Source organism: Monodelphis domestica, chromosome 4, assembly GCF_027887165.1.
Source record: "Monodelphis domestica isolate mMonDom1 chromosome 4, mMonDom1.pri, whole genome shotgun sequence".
Taxonomy (NCBI): Eukaryota; Metazoa; Chordata; class Mammalia; order Didelphimorphia; family Didelphidae; genus Monodelphis; species Monodelphis domestica.
The window spans coordinates 316,276,165-316,296,071 of NC_077230.1; the positions used below are offsets into that span (position 1 = coordinate 316,276,165).

The 19,907-nt window shown below is 38.1% G+C and overlaps 1 protein-coding gene across 3 annotated transcripts in view; it reads left to right on the forward strand.

Annotated features, from left to right (window-relative positions):
• Window positions 1-19,907, forward strand: part of NEK5 (NIMA related kinase 5) — a 114,747-nt gene that overhangs the window by 80,865 nt on the left and 13,975 nt on the right. For all 3 annotated transcript variants that reach the window (XM_056794813.1, XM_007495380.3, XM_007495384.3), the window contains exons 17-21: window positions 5,600-5,680; window positions 5,894-5,962; window positions 12,223-12,349; window positions 15,435-15,560; window positions 18,219-18,356. In XM_056794813.1, coding sequence (XP_056650791.1) covers window positions 5,600-5,680; window positions 5,894-5,962; window positions 12,223-12,349; window positions 15,435-15,560; window positions 18,219-18,356 — 541 coding nt within the window. The remainder of the gene's footprint in view (window positions 1-5,599; window positions 5,681-5,893; window positions 5,963-12,222; window positions 12,350-15,434; window positions 15,561-18,218; window positions 18,357-19,907) is intronic.

A 19,907-nucleotide genomic window follows, 5' to 3' on the forward strand; every position in this document is an offset into this window, starting at 1 on the left:
GATAGTCAAGAATGGCAGAAAGAGGCAGAGATCTCTTGTGCAATCAACCACTCAGTTTTTAGGTTAACTATAAACTTTATCTTTGCTACCAGGACTCTAAAGATGGGACCTTTGGACAATCACCATGGAGTTTAGTAAATGCTTTTAAATAAACGAATGAGTGGACTTGCTACTGAAGAGACTGAACTGTTTCCATCTTTTAAATTTTTTTTAATTTTTGAAAATATTATTTAATTAGTCAATTTAGAACATTTTTCCTTGATTAAAAGAATCATATTCTTTCCCTCCCTCCCTTCCCCCCACCCCTTCCTGTAGCCAATGTGCAATTCCACTGGATTTTACATGTGTCCTTGATCAGAACGTATTTCCATGTTGTTGGTGTTTGCATTAGGATGTTCATTTAGAGTCTACATCCCCAATCATATCCCCTTGACCCGTGTAGTCAAGCAGTTGTTTTTCTTCTGTGTTTCAACTCCTACAATTCTTCCTCTGAATGTAGATAGTGTTCTTTCTCATAAGTCCCTCAGAATTGTTCAGGATCACTGCATTGCTGCTAGTAGAGAAGTCCATTACATTCGATTGTACCACAGTGTATCGGTCTCTGTGTACAATGTTCTCCTTGTTCTGCTCCTTTCACTCTGCATCATTTCCTGCAGGTCGTTCCAGTCTGCATGGAATTCCTCCACAAACTGTATCCATCTTGACATTCTTGTTGGAAATAAAACCAGAAAACCAACAAATATACATAAAACACTGCACCTCAGTGGAAGGATGACTCACAAGTCTTTCTAAAGGGGCAAATAAAGGAATTGATGAAGTGGTCAATGAAAGCACCATACTTGGACTCCAATATCCAATCTCAAATGTGCTGAGAGAAGACATAGGCATAGCATGGAGAGTGAAGATAGGAAATGCAGTTGGATGAGGCCAGCTGTATGTCCAGGAGGTCTGTACTGGCAGCAACTTAATTGTGGTGGTGCTGAGAACTGACTACCTTTGATGATTGATATCATGGAAGATACAAAAGGCATGGAAAAATCTTGGACTTTATTAATACTAGAAAAATGAGATCATTAGGATTCTAATTACTACTGACCTATATACTGACTTTTGCATCTGTATACAATTTTATGAGAATCGTCAATACTGACATCAAAGGCATATCAATGAGGGTATTAGTAGAGAACAGGAAGGCTTTTGCAAGCAATATTCCACAGCAGATCACATCTTTACAATTACACAGTTGCCTGAAAATGTAGTGGATATAGAATCTCACTGTGGCTTTTGCTAGTTGATTATAAATAGCATTTTATTTGGTAGAGCAGAATGCTACCTGAGAGTAGGAAGTACACTGATACGTACATCAAAATTATTCACGATTCCTTCAGTGATACAATGGTAGAGATGAACTTGTTCAGTGTATCTCTGATCACTAATATTGGGTGAGGCATATAACAGGGAGACAAATGCTTGCCAAAAATGTTCACTGCTGCCCTTGAAGGGATCCAGTGTAGAGTCTGTGTTGAAGGATTCCCTTGGATGGCAATGTGCTCCAGTTGTTTCCATTTGAAGAGGACATTTGATATTATTCCAATTACATCTGTAGACAACCCACTCCTAGGACACAAGGATAACCCAAGGTACGCCTCAGGTGCTTTAAAGATTCTTTTGAAGAGTGAGGATAAGTCATGGCACGATGGGGAAAGTCTCTTACACGACTCTAAGCCCAATGCCCAAACATGGAGTTGTGCCAAGACAAAGAAGGCAAAACTGAAACAATGGTAAAGGTGGTTTAATTACAAAACCAGCATCGAAAACTCTATTCCCAGGGTTTGTCCAGTATCAGAGAGAAGTCAGTTCTGTGTGATACCTGAAAGTCTCTTCATGGCAGAGCCATGTTGGTTGGGATGTGGTTCCTGCAGATGCTTTCTGTTACTCAGAATTGGCATGGCTGGTCTGAGCTGACCCCTGTATCTGGTCCATGGTTTTCACAGTAACAGATGGATAGCAGCAGTTTAACCCGAGTGTACAGGCCCAGGGGACTGCTCACGTCACATCTTGATTGGATGAGATGCACTCAATAGCTAGCTTTGGGTCTGGAGATGAGAGGCACTGGCAAGGGCTTATTTGGGGGTGTTCACACCTCGAACTATGAAATGTTCAGAGGCTCTTGGACGAGATCTATAACCACCAAAAAGAGTCTTATCCAATCATCCACACTATAAAAACCAAGTGGCTTAAAAATTCCCATTATCCAGACTTTGACATGCTGTTGAATGAACAACATGTAGAGTTTTCCCATTGGTACACTTCTATATATTTGTTTATTATAAATGTATATGTGTATATAAACATATATTCATGGAAACATATCCTATATATAGCCACACACGTATATATCCACAAACACATACATATATATCCCATGTGTACACATGTATGTATGCATGCACACACAAGCACATATTGTAGACACTGCAAATGGAAAATTCTTCGGGCCTAGAAATAAATAAGAAAAGAGGAATGCACTGAATTGCCTTTGGAAAATTGCAAAGATCCTTTAAATACTTCAAATTTATTCTGTGAGATATTTTATGTTTTCTTCCAATTCATTAATTTTTTGGCTTTGTTTTATTAATTCTTGCTGTTTTGCAAGATCACTGTCTTCCAGTTGCTTAATTCTGGTCTTTAGGGACTGGTTTTGCTTTTCAGCTTGGTCCGCCCTTCTGTTAGACGCTTCCAGCTCTTTCTCCAATTGTGAAGTCTTGTCTATCAGACTGCTGATCTCTTTCTCCCATTTTTCTTTCCAGAAGGTTTCCATCTTTTGGGTAAGCTCCAATTTGAGTTCTTCCAGAGCTTGTGGATAATTTCCATTTTGGGAGGCCTGTTTTGATTTTGTTTGGATTTCATCCTCTTTCTCTTCTTTTCCTTGGGTACTCCCACCATAAAAGTTTTCAATAGTCACTTTTTTCCCTTTCTTCTTAAAGGCTTGATTTTGGGCTGTGTGAGCCATTTCTTTGGTGGTTTTATTCCCCTTTCCTTTTTGGTCTGAGGTCTGGGTGATATGAGTGGGTTTTCTGTGAATTTAGGTTGCCTCAGACTAATTCTTCCCAGCCTCCAAGGTTTCTTAGCACGCCTGCCCCTGTGTTCAGTGCTCCTGCCCCAGTGCTCTTTGATCTCTTCTCACCCCTGTGCAGGAATCTCCTGTAAAACCGCTCTGAGGAGTGGAACTCTGTTATTCCCTGTCAGTTTCCAGGGAGCCTGGCTTGCCCCCACCCCTCCTCACTACAGTGAGGGGCAATGCTTTGGCCTTAGGCAGTTTTTACAGACTCTCGAGACCCCTCACTGTTCCCAGTTTGCAGGGCGCTCTCTGTCTGTGCACTCTTTAGTTCCCAGGGTTCTCCCGTGGAACCTCCCTAAGAGGTCGTTTCCTTGTAGCCTTTAGATCCCAAGGACCCTGGTGTGCCCCCATCAGACAGAGACGCTCCTCACTCACTCGTTGTCCCAGTGAGCGCTCTGATACCCTACTCTGGTTTGGTGGAGGAGGTTGGGGGGGGGGAAGGGAGGCTCAGTTCACGTTTTTGTGCACGATTTTCCTCCTTCTTATAGTGTGGAAATGTTCAAACCCCACATACCTTCATTTCTGTGGGGTACTGGAGAGTCCCTCCGTTCTTCCAAAGGTGATTTTTATGCTCTTTTGAGGTAGTCTATTTTGCTCGGTGCCGGGAGAGGAAGCGATTTGCATCTAGATTGCAGCCATGTTTACCCGGAAGTCCTTCAAATTTATTCTGAAAAAAAAAAAAGACTAATATTTTTAATGCAGCATTGTTAGTAATGAGTTAAGGAATACTAGAGTCACAAAAGAGTTGAAAATGTAAAATACTCAAAGGACACATAACAAATAAGGAACTTCAAAAAAGAACTAGATAAGGGATGCTGACAAAGAAATGAAGACAGACTAGTAATGTGGAGAGCACTTGGGATCCCTGCAATGACCAGAGAAAGACAACCCACACTTCTGGTAGAAGCTCCTGCAGTGAATTTAAGGAAGGACATGGATACGAGAAGAATAGGTTGGGTAGGTGTGGGTAAGTTCATATCTGTGCCATTGGGTTGATGAGGAAAAAAGGAAGGAAACAAGCATTAATGGAGTGCCTATTATGGGCCAGGCACTGTGCCAAGTGCTTCACAAATATCTCATTTGATTGTCACAGCTCCATTTGAGCATTTTACTATTCTTTCAATGATGTTTTATGGCTACAAATGATAAGAATTTCATATCCTCCAAATGGTGAGTCTCCAAAAATGGCAATGCAGAGATATGTGCAACAGGCGGAAGAATGTTACTAATCATTCAGACACAAGACATATTGGAATCATCTTGGAGCTATTTGACCAAAAAAAGAGGGGCTATGTTTGTCATACAGTGAGAGAGAAGCACTGCCTACTGATATATATACAAAAAGCATCAGAAGAGGACCATCTCCCTAAGAAGAATTTATGGGAAGACACGTATAAGAATCCTATGCCACCAATGGCAAACTCAAATAGAAACTAGGACCACTAAACCATATTAAAATCCCTCTGGTAGTGACTTTTCTTGTTCAGTTGTTTTTCAGTTGTGTTTAACCCTTCATGATCTCACTTGGGGTTTTCTTGGCTAAGACACTAGAGTGATTTGTCATTTCCTTCTCTAGATCATTTTATAGTTGAAGAAACTGAGGCAAATAGGATTAAGTGATTTATACAAGGTCATACAGCTATTAAGTGTTTGAGGACAAATTTAAATTCAGGCAGATGAGTCTTCCAGACTCTGGGCCTGGTATTCTATCTGTGGCACCACCGAGCTGCCCTATGAATTACTGACTTGGAAAACTACATATTAACATTATCTACATTCTGTCATATTTTAATTAAATGCTTCCCCAATTCATTTTAATCTCTTTTGGGCTGCACTCAGTTCAAACACAGATGGGCTAGTTAGTGTCTACAAAGTCACAGATCCACTGAAGTCTTCAAGAAACATCTCCCAATAACCCAGAATTAACTGAACTCAACACAGAAGTTGGCTCAGGAAAGAAGTAAAAAAAGAAGTGGGTTTAGTACAATAAATAGTACATATGTTGTGTTTAAATCAAATATTTGTAAAGAGTATTTTAAATATAGTTGGAGAGCTTTCTTTTTAATAGAGACCTCCAGTGAATGTTATGTGAAGCAAATAATCACATCCAGTTTTTCTGTCTTATAAATTCTTATTTCCATTTATTGCTTTCCTTATTGTGTGTCACATCTATATAAAAGAAAGCATTTTAAGAGACAAGGGATTAGCAATATCAAATTACAGACCTTTGTACAGGAAAAACGAGAGTCACTTATTCATGCTTATGTTAGGCTGAGGTTTCCAATCAGAATAACAGATGTTGACAGCACTTAGAGGCACAAATGTGCAGTAAATCACTTTCAAGAGACATTGGTTTACAAGGGAATTGACAATTGACTCAGTCTGAAAGTCAGTTCATTTTCAAAGTGCATTATGCTTTTAGGGCTCTGTACATACAATTGTGCCTTAAAAATCCTTTGATTTTCTTTGCCCTTTCAGGACACTGAAAGAAAATTGGAACAAATCAGGCTACAGAGCAACCAGGAAAGGAAGATGCTAGAACAGAAATATAAGGTTAAGGTAATGGGCACTGTTATCTTTTTTTGACCATGGACCTCCATCATTACAGCTGGATTTAACTTATACACTTTTTTAAAAAAACTATGTTTTTGTGGAGTTGTCTGAGAGTTTACAAGTATCTTTATGCTCTCAAGGACTGTTCTAATTGTGAATTTCAACAGAATATTAAATAAAAAATAAAAAGATTTCTTTTTTCTTTTTTTTTAATTTTAGGGAGGTATAAAGTTTGAAATAAATTTAAACAAATGCATTACTGATGAAAACACCATGCAAGGGGAGGAGGTATGACTTTAATGACTTTGCATTTCTATTTTGCATCTGTTCATTTTAAAAAGGGTATTTTGGTAAATATTCTTATGAAATAATACATAGGTGATAAAATGAATATATTTTAAAAAATTCTCATTTGGGGTTTTTATATTAAAATATTTCTTTTCCCTGTTAGACTAGCTTTGGGGTATCGTGTTCAGTTTTGCATCCTGCATTTTAGGAAGGGCATTTGTAAGATTGAGAGTGTCTGCAAGATGGAAAGCAAGTTGGCAAAAGGCTTTCAGATCTTGTGTTAGGATAACATTTTGAAGAAACTGGGATTGTCTTCCCTGGAGAAGAGAAAATCTGGGGGAAGAAGGAAATGATTCCTATGTTTAAGTATATAATGGGCTATTACATGGAAAAGGGATTAGGTTTGTTCTTTTTTGGCCTCAGACCATAGAACTAAAAGTAATGGATGAAAGTTGTGAGGATACAAGTTTGGGCTTGATTTTGGTTAAAATTTCCCCAAAATGGATTGGGCTTTCTTAGGAGATGGTAGAAGGCAGCTAAGCAGCATAGTGTATAAAGTGCCAGGCCTGGAGTCAAGAAGACTCATCTTCCTCGGTTCAAATCTGGCCTCAGACACCTACTAGCTCTGTGACTCTGGGCATGTCACTTAGCCCTGTCTGCCTCAGTTCATTATTTGTAACATGAGATAGAGAAGGAAATGGCAAATCACTCCAGTATCTTTGCCAAGAAAACCCCAAATGGCGTCATGAAGAGTCAGTCAGACATAACTGAAAACGCGGAACAACACAAAGGAGATGGTGTGTTTCTCCATAGTGGGAATCTCCAAGGCTGAGTGATCACTTGTCCCATATGCTATAGAGGAAATTCTTGCTTAAGAATGATTATGATAGGGGGCATATTGGTGGCTCAGTGGATAGAGAGCCAGACCTAGAGATGGGGGTCCTGGGTTCAAATATGACCTCAGATATTTCCTAGCTGTGTGACCCTTGGCAAGTCACTTAACCCCCATTGCCTAGCACTTACCACTCTTCTGCCTTGGAACCAATATGTAGTATTGATTCTAAGATGGAAGGCAAGGGTTTAAAAAAATGATTATGAAAAATTTATTTGAGGATCTCTTTAAACTCTAAGATTCTAAGACAAAAATATCTCCTCATATTTTTTGAGATAATCTTCTTAAATGAATTCTGTCATTTGATTATTTTTTCTAAATGTATAGGTATTTTCTTTCTATGACTTTTTTGTAATATTTTATTTTTTCCCAATTATATGTAAAAACAATTTTAACATTCATTTCCATAAAATTTTGAGTCCCAACTTCTCTCCCTCCTCCCCATCTTCCCTCCCCCTCTTAACCTTCCCCGTTCCATGAGACAGTATGCAATCAAATTTAATTTTACATGTGCAATAATATAAAATATTTTTTCATATTAATCATTTTATAGAAGAGAAAGGAGAAAGAGGAGAAAAGAAAGAAGGAAGGAAGGAAGGAAGAATGGAAGAAAGAAAGAAAGAAAGAAAGAAAGAAAGAAAGAAAGAAAGAAAGAAAGAAAGAAAGAAAGAAAGAAAGAAAGAAAGAAAGAAAGAAAGAAAGAAAGAAAGAAAGAAAGGAAGGAAGGAAGGAAGGAAGGAAGGAAGGAAGGAAGGAAGGAAGGAAGGAAGGAAGAAACGAAGGAAGAAAGGAAGGAAGAAAGAAAGAAAGAAAAAGTTAGTTTTAGTCTGTATTGAAAAGAAAGAAGGGCAGATGGCATTTTTCATCATAAGACTCTGAATCACTGCCTTGTTGAAAATAACTTAAGTCATTCACAGTTGTTCACCAAACAATATTGCTGTCACTGTGTAAAATGTTTTTCTGGTTCTCCTCACTACATTTTGCATCAGTTTAGGTAAGTCTTTTCAGACTTTTCCAAAATCATCCTGCATGTCATTTCTTATATAATAACACAATAGTACTTCAATACAATCATATACCACAATTTGTTCAGCCACTCCCCAATTGATGGACAACCCCTCAATTTCCAATACATTGCCAATACCAAAAGAGCTTCAACAAAAATTTTTTGTACAGATAAGTCCTTCTCCCTTCTTTTTGATCTCTTTAGGCCCTAAAGTATATGCACAGATTTAGGGTTCTTTGGGCATAGTTCCAAATTGCTCTCCAGAATGGGTGGATCAGATCACAACCTCACCAACAGTGCATTAATGTTCCAATTTTTTCCATAACCTCCCCAACACTTATCACTTCCCTTTTCTGTCATACTGGCCAATTTGATAGATGTGAGACGGTATCTCAGAATTGTTTAATTTGCATTTCTCTAATTAAGAATGACTTGGAACATTAAAAAAATATAACTACAGATAGCATTGATTTCTTCATCTAAAAACTGCCTATTCATGTCCTTTGACCATTTACCAAATGGAAAATTATAAACAACTTTCTATTAAGATCAAATAAAAATAGGTTAGGATGAAAAGCACTTTGCATACTTAACTAAATCTTTAAGAAAATATCTCAGAACCTTAGTTCTCTCATTGATCTTTTAAGACAAGGTACCATGAGTTTTAATTCCCCACCTGCCCTTGTCTAACTGAAGGATAGGGAACATTTCTTTGTTGCCTTTATATCCCCAGTGCCTGGCATATAGTAGATACTTAATAATGTTGAGTTGAACTGAACTCACATCCTTAATATAGGCGATCTCAATTATTCCAGAGTCCCCCTGAACACAAATAAAAATATCAGAGATAATTCTCCAGTTGATAAATGGACAAGGTACATGAATAGGCAATTTTCAGATGATGAAATTAAAACTATCAATAAAGCACATGAACAAGTCATTCTGGAGGGCAATTTGGAACTATGTCCAAAGGGAGATAAAAGACTGTCTGCCCTTTGATCCAGCCATAGCACTGCTGGGTTTGTACCCCAAAGAGATAATAAGGAAAAAGACTTGTACAAGAATATTCTTAGCTGCGCTCTTTGTGGTGGCCAAAAATTGGAAAAATGAGGGGATGCCTTTCAATTGGGGAATGGCTGAACAAATTGTGGTATATGTTGGTGATGGAATACTATTGTGCTAAAAGGAATAATGAAGTGGAGGAATTCCATGGAGTCTGTAACAACCTCCAGGAATTGATGCAGAGCGAGAGGAGCAGAACCAGGAGAATATTGTACACAGAGACACAGAGACAGAGATTAGTAATGCAGTGATCCTGAACTATTCAGAGGGACTTACGAGAAAGAACACTATCCACATCCAGAGGAAGAACTGTGGGAATAGAAACACAGAAGAAAACCAACTGCTTGATCACATATGATTGGGGAAGTAGACTCTAAAAGATCACCCTAGTGCAAACATTAATATTATGGAAATAGGTTTTGATTAATGACACATGTTAAACCCAGGGATGTGTCAGATACCAGAGGGGGTTGGGGGACGGGAGGGAACATGAGTCTTGTAACCAAGGAAAAATATTCTAAATCATTTAATTAAATAAAATTTTCAAAAATTAAAAAAATATCAGGGATAAATAATATAAACTGAAAACCATTTCTATATCATTTAATTCAACAGATATTTATTAGTTTTTTTGCATGTGTGTTACATGCCAAGGACTATGCCAGATGTCAAGAATAAAAAGGCAAAAACAGAAGAGACCTTACCTTCAAGGAAGTTACATTTCATTAAACAGATAAACATGAATTTTAATAAGTATAATACAGAGTAGAGAGGGCAAGTGAAAAGATCTGACAAAGAAGTCTTGGATTATTTGAGGAGGGAGAAACCACTAACAACTGGAGGGATCAAGACAGAAGAAACAGTCTCTGAATGGAACCTGATAGGAAAATGTGTCCTGAAATACAGATGAGAAGGGGGTGTATTTCAGGGCTGGGAGATGGCTTGTGGGAAAGCAGGGACATGAAAGGCAACATATTAAATTCAGAGATGGTGTGTGACAAGGAATAAGGTAAAATAAAGCTGAAGAAGTTAATTGGAACCAGATTACAGTTGGTCTTAATTGCTAGGCTAACTAGTTTGTATTTTGTCCTAGAAGCAATGGGGAACCATTTGGTTTTTTGTTTTTTGTTTTTTGTTTTTTTTTTGAGTAGTAGATTGTTGTGTTCAGATAATCTGCTTTTGCAAGGTCATTTTGGCAATGGGATTAGAGAAGGGGTTGGGATAGGGAAAGGTGTGACAGGGATATTAGATTATTCTAAGGAAATGGATTGAGAACCTCCTGGGTTCAAATCTGGCCTCAGACACTTCCTAGCTTTGGGACCCTAGACAAGTCACTTAATCTCAATTGCCTAGCTCTTACAGCTCTTCTGCCTTGGAACACAGTATTAATTCTAAAATAGAAGATAAAGGAAGAAGACTATTGAAACAGTCCAAGTGAGAGGTAATGGGGACCTGAATTAGGGTAGCAACCACACAAGTGTAGAGAGAAGGGAGTAAATACAAGAAATGCTATCTTTTGTTTAGATGTTTTTGGTCATGCCCCACTCTCTGTAACTCCTTCTGGGATTTTCTTGGCAAAGATACTGGTGCGGTTTGCCATTCCTTTTGCAGTTTACTTTATAGATCAGTAAACAAAGGCAAACAAGGTGAAATGACTTATCCAGGATCACACAGCTTGTAGGTGTCTGAGGCCAGATTTACATTTCAGGTCCAGCTTCCTCTTCACAGTGCCAGCTACCTGCCAAAGAAATATTATATAATTAGTAGGATTGGTCAATTGAAGAATTGTTAGCATACCACTTACCAGAATGATTAACAAAGTAGCAAAACTTTAAAATAGTTTAGTGCTCCCTAGTTTAATCTCTGAATAGGCATGGCTTCACACGGATGAACTGACTATGCTACTCAGACTCTCTGGCTTTTGATTTTCTCTCTGTAAATTGTGGATAATAATGATTAGATTTATATGGTTGTTGTTGAGGAAAATTATTTATAAACCATAATACCTTATAAATGAGTTTTGCTAATTATTCATTATGAACATTCAACAAGTACTTACTATGCTTATACCATTGCAACCCTCCTAATTAGCCATCTACCTCAAGTCTCTTCCCCTCTCCAATTCTTCCTTCTCTTCCTTCTCCAATTCTTCTTCCACGTAGCTACAGAAGATATAGATTTTTTTAAAAAATCAATTAAATTTTTTTACCAGTTATATGTAATAACAAATTTCCACATAAGTTTTCTGAAGTTATATGATCCAAATTGCCTCCCTTCCTCCCTTCTCTCCCCACTCTCAGAGCTGGCAAGCAATTCAGTCTAGGTTATACATGAGATATGCAAAATATATTTCCATATTGTTCCTTCTTATAAGTGAATCATGAGATAAAACCAAAACCCCAAATAAACAAGTGAAAACTTGTATGCCTTCATCTTCATTCTGACTCCAACAGTTCTTTCCCTGGAGGTTGGCAGCATTCTTTGTCTTCAGTCCCTTAGAATTGTCCTGGATCATGGCATTCCTGAGAGTAGCTAATTCTTTCACAGCTGATCATTCCACAATATGCTGTTACAGTGTTCTCCTGGTTTGGCTTATTTCACTCTGCATCAGTTCAAGTAGGTCTTCCCAGTTCTTTCTGAAATCATCCTGTTTATCATAAACATACTCCTCTGCTCCGTAAAGTGCGGTGGTTTTCTGTTACCTTTAGAATTAAATGTAAATTCTTGTTTGACATTGAAGGTTTTTCACAGCCTGGCCCCTACCTCCTTTTCCAGTTTTATCATATGTTATTCTTTCTACCCACTTTTAGGCTACCTTACACAGAACACCCCATCTCCTCTCTCCTGGCTTTTGTACTGTTTCTTTCCCATACCTGGCATGATATCCCCTCTCATCTCCACCTCCTAGGATTTCCTAGTTGCCTTCAAAGTTCAGCTCAAATTCCACTTTCTTCATAAAGTCCCCATTTCTCCTCTTAGTTACTGGAGCCATCTTCTGTAAAAATTATCTATAAATCAATCTATTGATCTCCTTGAGTTCATTTTATATTTTCTTAATATTTACATGCATATATGCTGTCTTCCTTGTTAGACTTTAAACTGATTGAAGGGAGAGTATTTTATTTTTGGCTCTAAATCTCCAATGTTTAGCATAGTGTCTAGCACATGGTAGGTACTTAATGCTTATTAATTTATATATACCTACTCTGTATTTAATATATCTGGGGACATGATAGAGAATTCACAATTTTTTTTCTGAATATTTGTGGTGTTTCTCATTAAGCACTGGTTTTCTTTCAGGAAATAGATGCACTGAATGAAACTTTGACTTTTGAGGATGGTATGAAGCTTAAGGAAAATAAGCTTATAAAGGAAGATGAAGATGATATGGACCAAAATTTAAAAAAAAAATATTGTCCAGAAGCAGGTACTTTTTTCCTTTTAGGAAAATATAGGCAAAAATTGGTATGCTGACCTTTTAAGAAAAAGAGATGGACCCATGAAATATAATCCAAAGCAATGACACAAGATTCTATTAATGTAATTAATGTTTTTGACATATTAACTCATGAAAGTGTATTCTATTCTATTCTGTATTTGAGAGGTGTCGGACCTAGAGAAGGGTCCTTTACAAGAAGTGGTCAAGGTGGGAGTTTTACTGTCACAAGCTAGCCTTGGTCTGTCCCCTGAACTCATCAGGGACAGAAAGGATGCCATGAATTTTTTTCTTTTGGGGGGAGTAGGAGGAGAAGAGGGATGGGTTTATCTATCCTCTCCCAGCATTCAAAATGGATTCATCAGAGACCATGAGGCAGAACAGAAGGAGCTGTTGAAAATAAGCTCTCTCTGCTCAGAATGTCAGAGTCTGGTACCACCTGATGTCAAGGACTCCCTTCAGACCTTTCAGGGACTGGATTTTCCAGAGGATTTTTGACATAGAACTCGGGTTCTGGGGGAGTAGAGGGAACTGAATTTCACCTCACCTTTTTCTCCTTTCTGTTGTGAAGCTACACTAAGCTTCAAATAAACTACTAAAGCCTATTATTATTTATAAAAAAGGAAAGCATAAAGGAAAAAGAAAGCTGTAAACATATAGTTCCCAACACACACGGGCTCAGGCTGCCTGGAGGTCCCCCAGGCAGGAGGCTGTCCCTTTTACTCTTCCCCCAAAACCCTGTGCACTCTGCTGTGCTGTTGGCAAGATTGGGGGAAATATCCCATCCCTAAACCAAGCCATTTTAAATCGATCCCTCACCATAGAAGTTTCTCAGCAATGCAATAATCTGGGACAATCCTGAAAGACTTATGACAGGGAATGCTCTCCATCTCCAGAGAAAGATCTGTTGGAGTAGGATGGATTTGGATCAAACCATACTATCTGTCACATCAGTGTATTTATGGTTTTATTTGGGGGTCTCAGTTTTGTATGAGTATTCTCCTATAACAATCACTAATATGGAATTATATGTTTTGAATGATAATAAAAATAAAATTAAAAAAATAATAAAATGCCCAAGCTGGACTCATGGAGGATCAATTCCAGAATGTTGTGGCACATATGATCACATGCTCTATGCCTATAGGCCCAATGGGTTGGACACATTCTTGGGACGAGGGCCAGAGGCAGACCTGAGAGGAGAATACGCACTGAACTAATTCTCTGAAACAAAAGCCACCAGCTTCAGAGCTCTTTGGGCTCAAGGGAGGGGTTGGTGAAAATACTAGAGCAAAATAGAGGAATGTCAATCTATCTTCATAGCCTAAATTACCATATGGAATAAGTATTTTTGCTATATAGTTCCATATTGAATATTTCAGATGGAAATTGTTGATATAATTAATGATTTTTTCATAGAACCTCATATTCATGCCATGCAGAATATTGCATGGAACCCAATATGGGAAATTGTACTGTAGTTGATTATGATTCTTTTACCTTTACCTTTATAATAGCTATAATAGCTTTTACTTTTATACTATATATACTATAATATACTATACTATATATACTATAATAGTTATAATAGCTTTTACTTTTACCTTTATAATAGCTATAAGTTCTATAATTTCTCCCAGAGGTAGCTTATATTTTCTTGCCTCTTTGCTCTTAGAATATTTCAGGTCATGTTCTTATTGTTCACTCAAATATAGCTTTTTGAACTTTTCATTTATATTCCAAAAGTTTCTTCTGCCTTGGACTCCTTTATTAATGATGAAATGTACCTGGTGACCTATGTATTTTGGGGGAAATGTATATTGAACACTTGGTTTTATTGATGTATAATAGATGATATTTTTCCAGTTAGGTTTAACCGTAGAACTTGTTTATATTTTTAAATTCCTTATTCATCAATCAATAATAATTTATTAAAAACCTCCTATGTGCCAGGCAGCATGCCAGGTGCTAATCAAGGACCCCACAAATGCCTCCGAGCTCCCTAGCTACCTTGAGTACATTGTGGTGTTTTGGTCTAACCTAATGGTAGAACCAGAGTAGGTAGGTTGCTCTGCAGAGAAAGCACTGGACCTGGAGTCAGGAAGACTTGAGTTCAAATCCAGACTTAGACACTCACTATCTGTGTGACCTTGGGAAAGTCACTTGATCTCTTTTTTGCCTAATACACTAGCAAAGAAAGTGGCAAACCACTCTAGTATCTTTGCCAAGAAAACAGCATTTAGGATCACAAAGAGTTAGGTATGACTGAACAATAAACTATGCAAACATAACTCAAGTCCTCTTTCTATTGATTACTCTCTAGTCCTACATGATGTTGAACCAAAAATCAAATAGCAATGTATTTAATGAAGACAGAATACTTACTTCAGACAAAGGCTCTCTTTACAGTTAAAACAGCAGTCCACCCTGCCTCTCAGTTCCCTCAATTTTGCAGTCTCTGTGGATGGTTGTCCCCCATCCTAGACTAAGAACTACCATCACTACTTCCTCCTCTGAGACCTAGAAGCAATTGGCAGGTGGAGTCTAGACCTCCCAAAGTGATTAAAGCACTGAAGTCAGGAACACCTGCATTCAAATCTAGCCTCAGATCCTTACTAATTGTGTGACTCTGGACAAGTTACTTCACCTCTGTTTGCCTCAGTTTCCTCATCTATAAAATGGAGATAGTCGAATAGCATCTACCTCCCAGCATTTTTGTAGGGATCAAATGAAATATTTGTAAACCTTAAAGGGCTACGTAAATGTTAGCTATTGCTATTATAACTATTCTTCTATCTAGCCAGTCACCTTTGATGCTGTCCCTGCATCCCAGGCACAGGTTCATGGAATTCCGATATCCTGGTGCTTATTGCAGTGAAGATCCCCTTACTGTAGTCCCATTGGAAAAGGAGATTGGATTGGAGCCAGCCATTAGGAACAAATCTCTTTGGTGTATATTAAATTAGAGTAGACATGTCTCTAACTTCTCATTACTCTAGCTCTGGGAAGTGCATCATAAGATGGGCAAAATGCAGTCTGATGAGTTCTGAATTATTTTATTATTTTCCTGTTTCAGCTGTCGACAAGCAGGATGTCGTTACAGGAGAAAAGAGGCGGCACTGGAGCGTCCAAGCTCCTCAGACACTGTTACATATAATAGAGAAGGCAGACATCGTCTCAACCTGCTCTTCCGCTGATGGAGGTAAATCCAATGATGGAGACTGCCGGTGACACGGATGAGAGGCTGAACTGCCATCCATGTCACAAAGAAGCTGAACGACTGTAACTCTCCAATTGTGTTGGGAAGGCACATTTGGTAACTCTTCAAGTAGAGTTCTTATGGAAGTTGACACAAAATCACAAAGATAATCTCTCCTACAGCAGAGGCTTGTGGCTTGAATCTCTGAAATTTTTTTTTCATATTTTGATAGCCATATTTCAATATATTTGGTTTCCTTTATAATCCTATGCACTTTTTTGTGGGTTTTAAAACCATTATTCTGAGAAGGGGTCCATAGGTTTTCCCAGACTGTCCAAGGGGTCCATGGCTCAAAAAAGGGTCACCACCCAGGCTTTCTAGGGTATCATCTGGTTTACTTTGTCTTTAAAGTGGGTTGTATCCAATGTGAGGCGCAGGGGATTCTGAATCAGAACGACTGGGTTGTAGGTTCCACTCTACTATTTATTAGCTGAGTATCCTTAAGAATTCCATTTAATTGTTTTGGACCTTGGTTTCTTTATCTGTAATATGAAGATGATAATGCATGCACGTCCTCAGAGGCTTGAAGTAAGAAAAGGGTTTTGTAATGCTATATAAATGTGAACTATGATTATTTTTATCATCATTTTCATCACCATCCCCCAAATTGTCCAAGCCACATTATTTATTTCCCTTCATCTTAAATTATTTGTAGAAAATTAGGGTCAAAAGAGATATCTTCAGTAATCTAGGCCAGTATATTCATTTTAGAAATAAAGAAACTGAAGTCTAGAGAAGTTACTTCAACTTGTCCCAGGATACCCTGGCAGTTAGTGCCAGAGCTAAGGCAAACCCTCGGTTATCCGACCCCACTGCTATCCTAGTAATCTTCCTACCATAGTCTACTGTCCCTTTATGTCTTCCAGAGAAATTTTAAAATTACTTCATTTGGTAATTTTTAGCATCTCAAAAATCAAGATGGTATATTGGCTAGTCAGCTAGATTTGGAGACAAGAAATCTTCAATTCAAATTCTAACTCAGACACCTATTAGCTTTGTGAACCTGGGCTGCAAGGTGGCACCATCTCACACAGAGAGCTGAAGTCCTAAAGACATGAGTTCAAATGAGGCTTCTGGCACTAACCAGCTGTGTGAGCCTTGGCACAACTTTTAATTACTCTCTACCTTGGTTTCCTCATCTGTAAAATGAAGATAATAATAGCACCTATCTCAGGATTGTTGTGCAGCTCAAATGAGGTAATATTTGCAAAGCACTTTGCAAACCTTAATATTCTAAATAAATGCTAGATATCATTATTATTACATCTTTTAATTTCTTTATAAAGCCTTTTTCTCCTTTACCAAAGTAAGGGGGTTCTGTTCAACAGCCTCTGAAGTCTCTTTCATCTTTAAATCTACAATTTCACATTTTTTTCTTCTATGAAATCTTTTCTACATCTTGCCATGTAGGCCTGCCTGTTTCTTGTTTTTACTTCAGAATTCCATGCCATCCTACTTTACAAATACATCATCACTTTATTTCTAGGGTTCCTCATTATAATGTGGACATAGGGAGGAGCATTATATCTTACATAACTATTATAAACAAGCTGTTAAGGCTACAAAGTGAATGATCAGAAGAAAATGGTTAACTGCAGTTGTGCAATTTACTTCAATTATTGACTTGTCTAGTATTTCATAGTAGAATAAAGCATCACCCAACCATATATAAAACTACACAGGAAAAGGGAATCTTAGGAGTATGGCACAGATCTGTAGTTTTATGGGTCTGGATATTCCCTTCCCTGGTGCAGATCACAACCTTAGAAGATGGTCTTCTTGAGTCACTTTGACTGACAAGTTTAGCATTCCATGATCAGTGAGCAGAGTGCTGAGGTGGGAAGAACACTGTATTTTGGATCAGAAGACCTGGGCTTACATGCCAGCTCTTCTACTTACTCCCCAGGTGACTCTGAGCAAGTCCTTTAACTTTTCTGAACTTTGATTTCTTCATTTTCAAAATAAAGGCGTTGGAAAGGAAAACCTCTTAAGATCACAACAGCTGGATCCAGATATCAAAGTGAGAGACTTCTTGTCCTCAAGGAGTTTCCATTCCAGCACTAAATCTTTGGTTCCCTAAGTTTCTGTAAATTTAGATGGGATGGTTCTTGGACAAGACTTACCAGAACATGACCAACGCCAGACCCACCCTCCACTCTTTCTGGTTGGGTAGGACTTCACAGAGGACAAACTCTGTTGGGGTAACCTTTGAGAACTCAGGTTCATGAGCATGCTGTGATGAGGCATTGGAGTAGGTTTTTAGGAGAGGTTAGAGGAATCATGCAATTTATTGCTAAGTTCTGAGTCAGAAATAAGGAAGGCAGAATAATAAATCCAGTTTAACATTTATATATAAAGAAGATTTTCATACTGAAAAAATAATTAAGATGACAATGCAAAAAAGGGAAGGGGCCCTCGACGTGTGTGTGACAGGCCAAATCACTTTACTTCCCTGGCCTCAGCTTCCTACTCTGTAAAATAAGGAATTTGAATAGGTGTTTTCTAAGGACACTTTCCAGTTCTAACATTTTATGATCCATTAAAAAGCAGGAAAAGAAAGTCATTTTAATTTTTTTCTCCTGTTAACATTTTTTCTTCCAGATGGCCAGGTTATTGTAACTGAAGACAGCTCAGAAAACAGAAAACAATGGAAACATGAATCACCAGGGACACTAATGAATATGTTAGCAGTGGCAGAGCTGGCTACTGACTCCTTTTCTGCAAATGAACAAGAATTTGGTATGAAGTTTATTATTAGAATCATAACTGCCCCCTCTAGCCTTTGGTCAGAGACCTGTGAAAACAATAAGATGATTAAAAAAAAATCTATGGAGTGGAAAAACAACTGGGCAACTTTCTAATATTTCTAGAGATTTCCTTTGCGGCATTGAAAGGAGACCTGTGAATTTGTAAATAAATTCAGTTTGTTTTCTTTTTGCCCAATCAGATGACAGATTGTGATTAATTAGTAGGGTAAGTAGGATTGGTGACCCTGTATTTTATACCTTGGAGCTCAGTTGGCATTCTGGGAGCCACTCAGTGATCTCCAATTACTTTCTAGTGGGAAAAATAAATCCATCACATTGCCCAGAATTTCTCCCAGCAATTCTTTTTTTTTTTTTTAAATATATTTTATTTGATCATTTCCAAGCATTATTCGTTAAAGACATAGATCATTTTCTTTTCCTCCCCCCCACCCCCCATAGCCGACGCGTAAGTCCACTGGGCATTAGATGTTTTCTTGATTTGAACCCATTGCTTTGTTGATAGTATTTGCATTAGAGTGTTCATTTAAAGTCTATCCTCTGTCATGTCCCCTTAACCTCTGTATTCAGGCAGTTGCTTTTTCTCGGTGTTTCCACTCCCATAGTTTATCCTTTGCTTATGAATGGTGTTTTTTTTCTCCTGGATCCCTGAAAGTTGTTCAGGGACATTACACCGCCCCTAATGGAGAAGTCCATTACGTTCGATTATACCACAGTGTATTAGTCTCTGTGTACAATGTTCTCCTGGTTCTGCTCCTCTCGCTCTGCATCACTTCCTGGAGGTTGTTCCAGTCTCCATGGAACTTCTCTACTTTATTATTCCTTTGAGCACAATAGTATTCCATCACCAACATATACCACAGTTTGTTCAGCCATTCCCCAATTGATGGGCATCCCCTCGTTTTCCAGTTTTGGGCCACCACAAAGAGCGCAGCTATGAATATTTTTGTACAAGTCTTTGTGTCCATTATCTCTTTGGGGTACAGACCCAGCAGTGCTATGGCTGTCTCCCAGCAATTCTTAACAAGATTTTGAGCTTGTGTTTTGTAGAGCTTTTATTTAGCACTTCAGTTATTTTTTGGAAAGCAAACCTTCCTTTTCAATGTTTAAGGGAATTCATCGAACAATGAGAGCCTGATTCTCTGCTCTAGTATTTGTCATATCAAATAGTGCAGGTCAGCTAGTGAGCCAATATAACGTGTGGCCGGGGATCCTAGGCTCTAAAGAGTATGTACATGGTCCGAGTTCAATCTAGATGACCTGTGGCCTAAATTGTTACTCATGCACTTTGCCTCCATGCAGAATTTGGGAAGTTTTGAATATAGTTTATGTCTAGGTCTCTGCAGATAGAGGTAAAGGGATTCCAGTCCCCCAAAATACAGAAGGTAAGATAAAATAAGCTACTTGCATTTCAGATATATCTTTTATTTTATATCCAGATTGATTGCATAGAATACAAAGGATTCATGGCATTCCATAAACAATTAAAGCTTCTAACCTATCTATCTTGAGTTCCCTCTTCTAA